This window comes from Telopea speciosissima, chromosome 9 (assembly GCF_018873765.1).
Source record: "Telopea speciosissima isolate NSW1024214 ecotype Mountain lineage chromosome 9, Tspe_v1, whole genome shotgun sequence".
NCBI lineage: Eukaryota > Viridiplantae > Streptophyta > Magnoliopsida > Proteales > Proteaceae > Telopea > Telopea speciosissima.
The window spans coordinates 62,784,598-62,799,839 of NC_057924.1; the positions used below are offsets into that span (position 1 = coordinate 62,784,598).

General features: G+C 38.3%; 1 protein-coding gene across 1 annotated transcript; it reads left to right on the forward strand.

The window, feature by feature from the left end:
- The first annotated feature begins 455 nt into the window (after window positions 1-455).
- Window positions 456-11,552, forward strand: LOC122639604 (myosin-11-like). Its single transcript, XM_043832480.1, has 8 exons — window positions 456-518; window positions 3,007-3,147; window positions 5,553-8,831; window positions 8,982-9,224; window positions 9,313-9,471; window positions 9,839-9,997; window positions 10,283-10,426; window positions 11,138-11,552. The coding sequence occupies exons 2-8, from the start codon at window positions 3,067-3,069 to the stop codon at window positions 11,366-11,368; spliced, it is 4,296 nt and encodes a 1,431-aa protein (XP_043688415.1). The 5' UTR covers window positions 456-518; window positions 3,007-3,066; the 3' UTR covers window positions 11,369-11,552.
- The last annotated feature ends 3,690 nt before the right edge of the window (window positions 11,553-15,242 follow it).

The window sequence follows — 15,242 nt, forward strand, 5'->3', positions numbered from 1 at the left end:
TAACCCGAACCTTCCTCCCCCTAGTGGATACAATTCACTCTGAATCCATAGTTTTAGATCATGATTCTTTTATCCTCATATTCTAGAACCTGTTGAATCTTCAAAAACCCTCAAGATCATTATTTACTTAATTTTTTATAATTAAGTATTCGGATTCGGATATTTATCGAAGTATTCGAATTTTTTTTTGGATATCTCTAATCAAATACGGATGCCCCTAAACGGATACGAATGGGGATCGAATTCGGATTTTCGGTTATCCATTTACAGCTCTGGTGTAAGGATAAATTTGGTAATTTGGAGCAAATTTAGAGGTGAAAATGGCCGTCTCCTACCCGCGTGTTCGAACCCGACCCTCCCGTTGAGTTAGCTGCTCCAGTGGGTCCACTTGACAGCAATCCTTATTCCTTAAAATGAAGAATCTTTTCATTCTCTCTCAATCTCTCTCTCTCATCAAGCCCATCGATTTGTTGAAGAAGAAGAAACCTTAAAACAGAGTTCCGTCTCTCGATCTTCAGGCAAGAATTTCCGTTCGCTTCTCCTTATTTTGACTCTGATTTCGATATTTTATTTCTTCTTTTGTGATTCTATGTATCTTCTCTGTGATTATCTTTTTCGTCGTCGAAGAATTTAAGCTACTCAAAAGCGATTCCTCGACTGAGGTTAGTGCCTGAGATCAGAATCATAGTATTTGTTTGCCAAAAACCTGGATTGAAAAGGTCTTATTTTTTGTTTCCATAGACTGTAAAGTGTGATGAGAATCTTCGTTGTTTATTCTTTTCAGTTTTCCTATTTATAATCTAAGGATGTGTGGGAAGTTCAGCTCGCTCTGTTAAAATAAAATCTGCTATTTTTAGTCTCTTTTTTTAATTGATTTTCATCGGAATCACTGTTCAATACATCCACGATTCAGTAGTGTTATGATTTTCTTTCTTCTTCAACTGTGAAACCGTCTTGTATAGTGTTATCTATGTGTGTTCTCATGTATCTTCGATCGATTTGATGAAATTGGCATGATCACTTTTAATTTTGATTTAATGGAAAAAGTGAAGAAAATCATGGTTGTCGATCTGTTTTGCGCCTTTTCGATTTGATTCTCGTCGGAAATGTTATGATTATGAATCGATGATCATTTTGTTTAGAAAATTTTTGTTGAAAGGAATCTATCTCGAAAACTCCTCTGTCCTCTGTTTCTGAAATCTGAGCAATTCGACTTTCCTTTTCTCCGTGAAATTTCGATAATCTTCGAAGAAATAAAATATATTTTTTATTGTTGTTGTTGTTCTTCTCTTTTTTTATTATTTGAATGTAGATCTGAATGCTTAGATATTAGGGTACCGTTTTTCACTCTGTTGCGATGCATTACTCTTGCCGTTTTACTTGTACTAATTGAATTTTAAGTAGAATTAATAGTATTATTAAGATTTTAATCTCTAGATCTTAAGATTTTACTTACCGTTTCCCCTTTTTTTTTATATTTTTTTATTATTACTTTCCCAAACTTGAAAAGAAGGCAATATTTTGAGTGATTTTCCTTAATTCTGATTCCTAATTAGCCCTTGGGACTCTCTGCAAGTGATGAAAGAGAGGTATATATAATCATTGACGTGCGAACCATGCTTTTGGTTATACTCACGTAGGTTGGCTATTAACATATTAACTCTATGCACTAAATCTTTGCCGTTCATTTTTCGTTCTTATGTAATCGTCTGGTTGAGTTTGATGCATTAGACCTTGGTGGGACCTTATTTTGATGTTGGATATGGTGAATTATAGTCCGTTGGATGACCAACTTAAAGAAGGGCCAACGTCGGTGGTTCTATTGTGACATTTCGACTTTTTGGTACTTTTGCCACCATTTCCCTTTGAGAAAGGGCCTGGTCGGTCATCCATACGGGTTTTGGGCCCACTTGATGTGGAAATGATGATATTAACCGTCTGATTGTCATCTTTGAAAGTGAAAAAATTTGTTTATTGAATCGAAATATTCAGTTTTAATGGTGTAGATCTGAACAGTTTTTTCCTATCACGCGAGGTTATGATCCTACGCATGCCTGGAACCTATCCCGTGTTTTATGATTTTGGGGTGTTAGATCCATTGACCTTTTTTGACTATTCAACGAATCAGTCCCGTGAATACTTCGGCAGGAATCACTGTTGACCAAATGATCGTAGTCATCTCAATGGACGGCAAGCAAGTAAGACTGGTTTCATCGATGTACAAGGATCCCAATAATTGGACGGTCTGGATCATGGTTTTAGTGCAAGGTAACAGGTATCGGTCAACCCAGAAACCAATACGGTATTGGATTGATATCGACATAAATTGGCCGTATTGGATAAATTTATCCCTTATTCTCCTTTAATTATGGGTTTTCTGACTATTTTACCCTTTGTTTGTATCGTGTCACTGATATGGTATCGATACGATATCAAGATTGATCACTTGCAAAACCTGTTTGTATCGCCTCATACAGGTGATACGATACCGATACCTCAAACCATGGTCTGAATCGATTAATTCGTATCACATGAACTTCAAAATTGAACTCTCGGGATTTTTTTCTTCTTCTGTAGAGTCCAGAGGCCCAGGCTGGCAATGGGTTGACTCAGATGCCGGTCAGATTTGATGGTAACGGCCTATTAATGAGCTCGAAATGGGTGAGCCCGTTATGTGGTGGTTGAATAGGGGCAGTCAACGTAAGAGTGAATCGAGACATTGACCCAACTCGAACCGGGATCAAGTGTTTGCCAGACCAGTCTTGGTTTGATATTATGTTTTGCCCGTCATTTTCCACTTACGAGTTAATAACGCCCACAGAATTCAAAGTAGGGCCCTCTAGGGTCCCCGTCCCTATACCATGGGCTGATGATGATGGGCATTTCTTACTTGGGTCCACGTTCACCAACTTTTTTTCTAGTTTCCCCTGTATGTACTATGTACTTGCGTTATTGCCTTCTAGTATCATTGGATTCTGACAAAGTGTGCGTTTAATGGCTTTCCAGGTTTGAGAGGAACGGTGGTTGCTGGCCAAAAAACGCAGTTTTTCCTAGAACGCGATACCCATGGAAGGGGAGGTTCAAACAAGTTCGGAAGTTCAAGCGAAGGTGGCTGAGAGCAAGCCCGAGGGCGATGTCCAGGTTAAGGTAATCTTGGTTGCTTTGATTTCTCAGATTTGTTTAAATTTACTCAATTTAGGATGAAATGATGGAATGCTCTCCTCGCTTATTATATAAGCCAAGGCTGCTAGGAATAGGGCCCACTTGATCAGTTGATCGTGATATCATATCGGTGTGGTGGTTGTTTAGGTGCCACTCTCTGAAATGCAAGTTAAAAACTAAATTTGCCTAGTAAACGGCGAAAGATTAATTGTTAGGAACTTGTCTGTTGGCACATTTTTGTTGTTTTAATTGTTTTGTTTTTTTCGGTCTTTAAGTTCATTTTACTCTACCTGTAATGTGACGCAGTTAAAATAAGACTTTGAAAATTCTCAGCCACAGGATTAGTATAGCAACATTATAGGAACATGCCTCCACTTAGGAATTGGCTAGCCATGTCATGCTCACCCGGCCTATCTATATAAAGGCCCCATTTTTTAGGCGCCCATAAGTTAACGAAGTTGGGTTGGGCTTATCCTCAGTTTTAGTTAAAATCTTAAGCCGAAGCTTGGTAACTTGCCTCATTTTCCTGTCCAAGCCCAGTCCGTGTCCAACTTGGACTGGGAGCAGTAACACATTGGGCAGGAGGAGCATGACCAGACAATGCACACACATAGTCGCAGCTCATAAGTCAAGAAGAACAAAACAGATGGGATGCTCCTACCAGACTTTTATTTGATGATCGATTGACCAAATCTGTTATCTTTACTAGCAGAAGGCACATTGCAGTGTTGCATGTGTTTCGTTTCAGTATTTGAAACTCTTGTTTTCTGAACTCGGTCCACATGAAGTAAATGACTTTTAGACAGAAATACATAAAAGCATAAATTGATTTATTAAAAATGTTTCCGAGTGTTTAATGTATTGAAATGTTTAATATTTTTACACCATTGAATACATATGTAAACTATGAATAATTTTGATTCAGAGAAAAAAGGGGAAACTATGATATGTTTTTATGTTTTTGTTGTTGATACTTTATTTCATTTATGCTGATATATTTAAACATTTGTTGTGGCAATGTATAAAGGAGTAGTGGACATTGTTATTTCCAAAAATCAAGTCCTTTATTTTCCATAATACATTGTCACTGGTTTGATAACTTGATCACCAGGTCAATCTCTAAAACCTGAATGGTTCAATCAGTATTCTCCATGTTCTAGAGCACTTTTGGTCAATATTTTAATTGACTAATTCAAGGTTACAGTTTACTAGTCCTGCCACAAGATCTTAAACATGACCAACTCAGTCATCACCCCTCCCCCATGGATCACTGTGTAAAAAATTTCAACCATTTATTGATTAAATAGATAACAAATAATCGGACGAATGGAGGGTGGGATTGCAATACTTCATGTGCAGTACTTACAATCAATATTTGTTTTTTGCATTTCATTTTGATAGTTCAGGTTATCTAACAGCATACTACAAGGAGTAGACTCACCATACCTTCCCTTGAATTTTCTTTTGCAACTCTGAGTTCGCTTACAGTTTCTAGCATAAGCTTTTGGCTACTGCATGAAAATGTGTGTGTGGGGTGGCGGCAGGTTGGTTGGGTGGGTGGGGGAGAGAGAGAGGGAGTTAGGTATACAAAGCATAGAGAAGTTGAAATTGTCCCCCCCTCCCCTCTTTGGAATGTTAACATTTATGGGGGCAGATAGTGTCACAAGTGGTTGTAACTTATGATTGTTAGAACATAAAAGAGAGAACAGATAGAATTGTTGGGAATCATTTCCACTTTATGGATGCATCCTTTTTAGGGGCGGCATGAACTATTTACCTAGTTACCCGACTTTAAGAAGGGTAAGTATAATTTTTGATTAGTTGCTGCATCATCTTTTTGTATATTTGTACATCTCCCTGTGATGCACACACTTTGCAGATCTTTTAGAGTAGTTAATTACTGGGCAAAATTGTGGACTTACACCAACTTTGTGTAAAAAGAGATATATTTAAGTGAAAAGATATTTCAGGCCAAGAGTAGAAATCCACACTGTATGAACCCCACTTTCCTTTACAAAATACTTGAGACTATCTTCTTCCATCACAAATATTTAGCTGCCCACACAAGGTCGACTGGTTTGTGCTGCTGCTTTAATGTGATTGCAAACCAACCCAGATGCATAGGTGTACCCACTCCAAAGTCGTTCTGTAGTTCAAACACATTGTTATAATATATAATATAAGAGGAAATTGCTCATGATTGTCAAGTTATCCAACTCCAAAAGCTTAAGCTTTTAGGTTGAGAGGCCCAAATGGCATATGAAGTCATCCAATAGCATAGAGTTAGTTAATGTGGGACTATTCCCAACAATGACTTAGTGAAACAATCAATATATGACGATTCAATCCATCACTTGATGATTGATAGCTGTAATGATTTCATATTGTAGGTGGAAAGAGGTGAAGAAGATATTCTAGCGAATGGGCTATTAGAGAAAGAGGTAAAAGGACACAAAGAAGATGAGGAAGCTTCTCTAGATGGAGAATTCATAAAAGTGGAGAAGGAATGCTTAGAGATGAAGGACAGTTCCCATTCAATCGAAGCAGCCGCAGCTGGAGATAAACCAGCAGTCATAGAAAGAAGCTCAAGCAATCCAATGGCTAGCAGAGAGTTGTTAGAATCTCAAGAGAAGATCAAAGAACTTGAGTTTGAATTGGAAAAAGTGGTTGGAGAATTAAAGCGTTCTGAAACTGAAAATGCTCGGCTGCAGGAGGAGGTTCTACTTACAAAGGAGAAGCTGAATGAAAGTGTGAAGCTCTGTGAAGAGCTTGAACTTGGTCAGAAAAGATTGCAAGAACAGATTATACAAGTAGAGGATAAGTACCAGTCACAGCTCAACAGTCTCCAAGAGGCATTGCAAGTGCACGAAAGAAAGCAAAAGGAGTTGATCAATGCGAAAGAAGCACTGGAACTGATTACTGTAGAGCTTGAGAGCTCAAGAAATAAAATGCAGCAGTTAGAGGAAGAGCTGCAATCATCGGCAGGCGAGGCACGGAAATTTGAGGAGCTAAGTAGGCAGAGTGGTTCACATGCTGAATCTGAGACAAAGAGAGCTTTAGAATTCGAAAGGCTGCTTGAAGTAACAAAACTGAGTGCAAAAGAGATGGAAGATCAAATGAGTTCTCTACAAGTAGAACTTCAGGGCCTCTACGACAAGATTGCGGAAAGTCAGCGTATTGATGAAGAGCTAAAGAATACTGCAGCACAGCTATCTGTAGTTAAAGAGGAGCTGGTGCTTTCTAAAGAACAGCGGCTGGATCTGGAGCAGAGGCTTTCTTCCAAGGAAGCTATTGTAAAAGAACTGAGCCAAGAAGTGGATCTACGCAAAACATCAGAAGCACAGATGAAGGAAGATATTATGTCTCTAGAGAATCTGTTTGTCTCGACCAAAGAAGATCTTCAGGCTAAGGTTGTTGAGTTGGAAGATGTTAAATTGAAACTGCAGGGAGAATTGGAAAGGAGAAAACTGGTTGAAGATGGATTGAAAAATCAGGAGATACAACTCTCAACTGTTCAGAAAGAATTGGCTAAGGTGACTGGAGAGAAAAATGCTCTGGAAGCAGCTGTAGCTGATCTTAACAGTACGGTAAAACAAATGAAGGATCTGTGCAGTGATCTTGAGACCAAGTTAACGATATCAAATGAAAAATTCAGCAAGGCAGATTCTCTTCTAACTCAAGCTTTGTCAAGTAATGCAGATCTGGAACAGAAGTTGAAGTCTCTTGAAAAGCTCCATCAAGAATCTGGTACAGCTGCCTCCACTGCTATGCAGAAAAATGTTGAACTTGAGGAGATCATCCGAGCATCAAATGCAGCAGTAGAAAAAGCAGAGTCACAGATCAGAGAGATTGAGATGCGGATGATATCGTCAGAACAGAAGAATGCTGAGCTTGAGCAACAGCTAAACTTGGAGGAACTCAAAAGCAGCAATGCTGATAGAGATCTTAAAGAAATCTCTGAGAAGACAGCTGAGCTCAATGCTATGTTGGGAGCAATTGAGAAAGAAAAGGCACAGCTGAAGAACCAAATGCAAGAATATGATGGAAAGATAACCCAGTTGGAATCTGCTTTGAACCAGTCATCTTTGAGGAACACAGAGCTTGAACTAGAGCTGAAGGATATTGCAGAAAAATGTGTTGAGCATGAGGGTCGAGCTAATACAACACATCAACGCAGCCTTGAACTGGAAGAGTTGATCCAGATGTCTCATTTCAAAGTAGAGGATGCTGGCAAAAAGGTGGGTGATTTGGAGTTGCTCCTAGAAACAACAAACCACAGAGTACGAGAACTTGAAGAACAGATAAGCACATTAGAAGCAAAATGTGGAAATTCTGAATCAGAATCCAAGCAATTTTCTCAGAAGGCTTCTGAACTTGCAGTAGAACTAGAGGTTTTCCAAACAAAAGCATCTAGCCTTGAAAATGCACTACAAGTGGCAACTGAAAAAGAAAGGGAATTGGCCAAATGCTTGGGTGCAATTACTGAAGAAAAGAAGAAGTTTGAAGATGAATTGAACAGTTCCACCAAGAAGCTTTTGGAAGCTGAAAATATGCTAGAGGCCTTGCAGAACAAACTGAAATCAACACAAGAGAACCTCGAGAGCATAGAGAAAGATTTTAGGGCTTCTGGAATTAGAGAGAGTGAGATACAGGAGAAGCTTAAATCTGCAGAAGAACAATTAGTAGAACAAGGAAGAGTAATACAGCAGGCTACCGCAAAAAGCTCAGAGCTGGAGTTATTAAATGAATCTCTAGCCCGGGATTTAGAGGTAAAGCTTCAGGAAGCAATAGGAAAGTTCACCACTAGAGATTCCGAGGCTAAGTCCTTGTATGAAAACCTAAAGACTCTTGAAGACCAATCAAAGTTTTACAAAGAGCAAGCAGCTGAAGCAGCTGAAAGATCTGCCTCTTTGAAGGCTGATTTGGATCAGAGTGTGATGAAAGTATCGACTCTTGAAAGCACCAATGATGATCTCAAAAGAAACGTCTTGGAAGCGGAAGATAGAGCTGCCCAGTCCTTCTCAGAGAACGAAATCTTAGCTGAGACTAACTTCCAGCTCAAAAACAAGGTTAATGAGCTTCAGGAACTGCTAAGTTCTGCTCGTGCTGAAAAGGAAGCAGCTGCTCAACAACTTGCGTCACACATGAATACCATAACTGAATTGACAGATCAGCACTCAAGAGCCTTGGATGTTCTATCTACTACTGAATCCCAAATCACAGAGGCTGAAATGCAGTTACAAGAAGCAATTCTGAAATTCACTCATAAAGATTCAGAAGCAAAAGCCTTAAATGAGAAGTTGAATGCTCTTGAAACCCAAGTAACAAAGTATGAAGAACAGGTTCATGATGCAATGGCTGTTGCAGAAACTCGGAGCTTCGACTTAGAAGAAACTTCACTGAAATTAAAGAATCTGGAGATCACTTTTGAAGAAACACAATCTAAAGCTCGTCAGTGTGAGAAAGATTGCAAAGAGCTAGCTGAGGTGAACATGAAACTTAGCCAGGAACTTGCAGCCTGTGAATCCAAAATGAATGATCTACAAACAACACTGTCGGCAGTCCTTGTTGAGAAAGATGAAACTCTTGAACATTTACAATCTTCAAAAAAGGCAATAGAAGATTTGACAGAACAGCTCACTGCTGAGAGGCAAAGCCTACATGCTCAGGTGTTCATCATGAAAGCACCATTTCTTATAATGTTACGAAACTTCATTTCCATTCTAGATGATTGGTTAATAATTAGGCTTAAATGGAAATATACTCGGTCATTATTTTATTCTCCAGCTGTCTAATATAAGCAAGAAACACTTTTGCAGATATCTTCACTTATGGAAGAGAACAACATGATCAATGAAACACACCAAGGTTCCAGAAAAGAACTTCAAACAGTGATAGTCCAACTAGAAGAACAACTGAAGGAACAAAAGGCAAGGGAACTTACCTTAACTGGAGAGCTGGAAAGTCTTAAAGTCGAGGTTACTGAGAAATCTGTGTTGCAAACTCGGGTGACTGAACTTGAACAACAATTGATGTTGGTTGAGACTCAACTGAAAGAAGAGGTACAGCAGTTATTTTTAAAAATATCCTCCTCATCTTTGCGTTAATTAAAATTAAATGATCTCAAATTGCAAATTACACTGGTGTAAGGTTGAAAGAGTTAAAGTTGTGTCTGCTGAGAAAGAGGCTGAACTAGCCAACAAATTGGATGAGCAAGCACTAAAGGTCCAGGAAAGAGATGCTTTAGGTGAAAAAGTACTGCAACTTCAGAAGGAGCTCGATCTTGCATACTTGGCAGTTGATGAACAGGTTATCCCTTGCTTACAGTTTATTATTCTTTCTTTAAACCTTTTTGGGTAGGCTGTTCAATTTTGGTTTTTTTTTTCCTTTTTCAAACCCCACTTTTGTTCTAGTTTTGCCAGTAAATGTTAGATATGATGATCTGTCAGAGTTCTTCATTGCTGCTAAATCTTTGAAGTCACTAATCTCAAATGCATAGCATGCATCATGAAAATGGTTCCTCTTAAGGAGTTCCATGGAAAGGCTTTGATATCTATGAATCAGTTTAAAAACTAATCTTCTGACCTAGCTTAATGTCCTAAATAATAAATTAGAATATGCTTGTTGAACTGTTGAAGAGATGTGTATAACTGACTAAGAATGTCCAATTGAACAGAAAAAAGCAGAATCTAAGAAAGAGTTTGAACGAGAATCTTCTGTGAAGCATTCACTCGAGGAGCTTGAGGCAAAGAGCCAACAAATCATGCTTTTCGAAAAGCAAGTTGAAGAGCTTGAGAAGCAACTGCAGCTTGCCAGTGAAAAGATAAAAGAAAAGGTCAGCTATCTATTTTCTGAATACACACTTTGGGTCAAATTAATTATATTCTTTTCCAAGTAAACTGTATACTCCAAACACAACAGAAGCCCTTAATCATTAACCTGTAATCCAATTTCTTAAATGTCATCCTTTTTTGGCTAACTTGGTGTCTTCTATTCGTCCTCTTGTAATGTCATCAGAATTTCAAGAACAAATCATTTTTGTTGTTCCTTCATGAAAACTATTTCTTCCTGTCAGAGCTTCTCTTAAACACTTTATGTCAACCCTAAATAACACTTGCAGGATGAAGAAGAGAAAAAGCTTGCTGCTGTCAGTGCAGAGTTGGATGAATTGAAGAAGAGATCCAGTCAGACTGCTGAACTAGAAAAGAAGATTGAGGAACTTGAAAACAAGGTGAAGTTAGCAAGTATCAATGCCAAGGATCAGGCAAGCACAATTACTACTGAATTCTATTTTATCAGGGCTTATCGAAGGCTGAATATAGTAGCATAAACAACTATCTAAGTCCTCAAATTAGGAGAAACGATTAATCATACAATGTTAAAATGGAAATATATCCATATATTGGTGTTTCAAGGTAGAAGGTGGACCTTGGTGCAACGGTAAGGTTGCTCCATTGCGGCCTAGTGGTCGTGGGTTCAAGTCGGGAAACTAATATCCTTGACTGAAGGAACTCCTACTTCTGCAGTTTCATTGTTTCTTCATATCAATCTTACACCATTTTCTTGTCACCCATCTGAAAAAAAGAAACTCTTATTTCTTGAATTAATGCAAGTTACTAACCATTTTTAGAGGTTAATGTCAGTAGTTGCAAAGTGTATGCTTCACATTGTCAACATGGATGTAGATTGTTTGGTGAATAGATGTTTGTTTCTTAGTTGTTTCTAGTGTTGAAGAAACCTATCAAAGATAGTGTTTGAAGTGGTTTCTTGGTAATGGGTTGAGATATTAACTTTAAACGGTTGATACACAGTATATATAGGAAGGTTTATACTGCATACTTTGTGCTTCACTCATAAGAAAATGATTAATTTCTTTCAACTATGTTCAGGAAAGATCCATACTGTGCATCATGCCATTATCCTGTATCAAAATCTTCCAGTTTAATCTGAATATCCCAATTCTTGTATGTTTCAGGGTGGACTTGAGGTGAAATCTAGAGACCTTGGATCAACTGTGTCAACTCCATCAAAAAGAAAGAGTAAGAAAAAAGCAGATGCAGCATCTCCTCAAGCATCTTCATCTTCTGGGCTTCATGTTGAAGCCCATGAGTCTACTTCTTCTTCCTCTGTCATGACCTTAAAGTTCGTGCTGGGAGTAGCATTGGTGTCTGTGGTCATAGGTGTTATTCTTGGAAAGCGTTATTAGCTTTATTGTTTGTTTATATTTCTCCCTCATTTTTCAGTCTCTAGATTGGTGTATGTTATTAGTTTTTTTGCACATCAAAGGAAAGTTTGTTAGTTTCTTTTTAAGAAGTTGGGTGGGGAATTTATTTTTATTCAATACCTACCTGTATGCAGGGCCTTGCAATTGATTTTTGTATTCAAGTTTGTATTACTCTCTAGAGTTTGCTATGCAAATGCTTTTATTTATTTGGGATTTTATCCAGTGAGTTTTTCAGATTTCAGCCCAAGGTTTTGAAGATTAGCCATTCTGAATGAAAACTAACATTGCATTATTGTTATTAAATAACTAATCCCTGACAGAATCTAGTTCAAACTAGAAGACAAGTCTCATAAGAACAGAATTAATGAGCAAAGTAGGTCTGGTACAAGTATTAATCGAATTTGGTTGACATTAATTCCGATTTCCACCATTCCTAATTGTTATTGCCTGAATCGGAATTGGATCGACTGAATCGGCTGATTCATAGTCATTTTCTTTGTAATCCACCTTGAATCGGATTCAAGGGTCGATTCCCAATTCCAGAGCCGATTTTATATTCACCACAAAATAGCTTAGAATCAGTTGGATCGGAATGATTCAGGCTGATTCAGATCCGATTCGGATTAAAATCAGCTCTGAACAATTCCATTCCTGATTATGATTTTTAAACCCTGGTCCTAGTTCAAGTTCACTTACTACTTTTATGGGGGCGCTGTTATCTGTGATGCAGTGGAGGCTGCACCCAGGCACATGGGATGGGTGTAAAGACCACCTTGCCCCCCTAAGTGGCTGACCCATGTGCATGGGCATTGCCTGCACTGCGGCACAGAGAACATTCTCCCTACTTTTATATTTAACTATGAGAAAATGTTGTATACGCCACCATTTATTGAATGGAATTTCCCATGCCGGCATCTTATTGATCGTCAGATGGGACGGGAGATATCTCAATTGTTTGATCCACAGTCGCTATATCCACCGCCATTGCTCCGACACTGCCATCTCTCTCTTCTGCCTCCACCACCTTCGCCAACATCATCCTCTCCCTCCTCAATCTCCATCACCGTCGCTTCTCCGGCATCGCCCTCTCCTTCCCCCCCGCCTCCCACCACCACCATTGCATTCTTGGCTATGAGCTCCATCATGTCTTCGATTCTCTGCATCTCCTGATAAGTTTCAGAGAAACTCGAAATAGTTATTAAGCACTTGAGATGACAACTTAACGAGCCCGGATCAGCTCCCCTGTACTTCTCATGTACGGTTTCGTGACAACACATGACCGGATGAGACTTCTCTACTTCCGCCTAGGGCAGTACTTCCGTGTGCCCCACAAACAAGGCGGGTGGAATGTATTGCCTTACCTCTGCCCGAGCGCCTTGCCCGAGCGGGGGTAAGGCGGTACTTTCCACCCGCCTTGTGTGTGTGGGCGCACGGAAGTACCGGGCAGGCGGAAGTAGAGGAGTCGGATCCACACACGACCCCTTTTTTTTTTTTCCCAAATTCCCTTCTGACAGTCTTAAAAGCAGTGGGCATCTATGGAAACAAAATGACATATGTAATCAAGAAACCGTACGTACATAGTTTGTGGCCTAAATCATTTTTCATTTATTCAATGGTAATATGTACTCCAAGTGTGCTCTAGATGGCTACATTGTATCTTTTTCCCATGATATATTTTTCCTTTATTTTCTTTCAATCAACACTTATCAATAAGGCTTTAAAAACCAAAAGGTGAGTATGCTAGTCCACCCAAAAGGAAACTTACACAGGCAAGAAAATAAGGTGTAATGATGGTGAGGTTGGCCTAGGGTTCTTTAGAAAACAAAACCCATAGAGATGCAAGAAAGAATAGGTATCGTAAAATAATCACACGGTTGTACAATAGGATTTATGTATTTTGACAAGATTGTCAATGTTTACGTATGGTGAAATGAGATCTGTTTCACTATCAATGAAGAATAGGGTTACAATAGTTCGTCCTCACACCTCTCTTAGATTGCATACAAAGAAAGAACCGTCATTACAAATATAGCGAAACTCTTTACAGGAAATTTACTGAAATACCCATATAGCCTCTTAACGATCCTTACACACTTTTAACAGCCCTTCGGTCCCCACTACCTCTTTCTTAACGGTTCTTTAGAATCAACCCACTAATGCAAGTGATGGAATACAGGTGTGTGTCGTTTCCATTCTTGAGATCTTTGTTGATATGGCTGGCACATGGATCATGCTTGATTTTGACTCAGTCCTTTGATATTGCTGGCTCATGGATCATGCATGTGTTTAATGAATATCTCTTATAAAATTGTCCCTTCTTCCATTAGTATTTGCATCTGCTATTCCTAACTTGAATCTCTTTCTGAGCAATCAATCTACAAAAAGATGGTTTCCGCAACAACCTTGGCTATTATAGGCTTCGTTATATGTAAGGCACTTAGGCACTATAATTAAAACCTGAAACTAAATTTATCTTTAAACAATATCTCACCCTATTTGATTTTCATTAATCACTAACGATTAACGATCTTATTCTTCTGTTTTTTAAAAAAAATTTACAGTAATCTTTGCACTGTTGGGAGTTGTGGCAACGATTACAGTAGTAATTTTGATCATCAAACGATTGTGGAAAAGACGACGAAGACGACGAAATGCTTCCATTCCAAATCATGCCCAAATTGAAATCGGTACTGCCAATAATCGCCAGCATGCAGAAAACACAAGCTGAAAATCAATTCATGGCAGAAGTACGCGCAATTGGAAGAACTCATGATTTATATTTTTCTTATTTATTGAAAATAATTTACAAAATAATTTGTGGCAACTATAGAACCTGTTTGGTTACTCTCTTATATAGAATTGTTTGTGAAATAAAAAATATGTTTAGCGTTCTTAGCATCTCCTGTTAAGTTTTTGAGAAGCTCCATGGGAGAGAAACTCGAAATAGCTATTATGCTCCCCTATACTCTTCATATATGTACGATTTCATGACAACACGTGATCTTTGTTTTTCACAAATACCTTTATGATACTTTTAAATATTAGTAGGTATCTGTGGATACAAAAGAACACATGTCATCACGAAATGGTATGAATTCCGATCTCATGATTTCCATTAGATAAGGATTTTTGAACCAATGTTTGTTTCATATCGCAATATTTGATGATGTCCACACCCTCATTCTAACCAAGAGTCTAGTACTCATTTTAATTATTTAAAAAATTTATATTTTAGTTGCTATTATAAGGAGTAGTTTAGAAATCATTGAAAAAAAACAAAGGGAAGACCTTTTGCATTGTGAATCATATGGTTGAGATGAATTCCAAAAATTAGCTAGTGGCCTAAATCATTTTTCTTTTTCGTATGATATTATTACCTCCTATTTTCTTTCATTATCTTGTCAAGCAAATATTGAGGGTAAATTACATACACTCACGGATCAGCCCTTATGGTTTTTAGTGTGATAGATTCCCCTATTTTATCAAATTAAAAATTACAGATATACCTCTCCAAACCTCCATCATTATTTATTGGAATTCAATTATAAATTCATATCGAAGAAAGATCCCTGATTACACAAAATAATCTCCCTGCACCTAAAAAAGAAAAAATCCCACCCCGTTAATGCCCCTACACAAGCTCTCATTACCCCCCACGCTTGTGCAAGGGTGACACAACCTGACATCTATCTTGTACCCTTAAAATATTTATCTAATATATACGAAAAGGTTCATTGAACTGCCGTGGCAAGGTATGCTAGCACCTATGTGTCTATCTCCCTTCTCCTTTTACCAAAAAAAAAGTCTATCTCTCTTCTCCTTATTTGAAATGAAATAGTTGCTCTCCTATGTACAA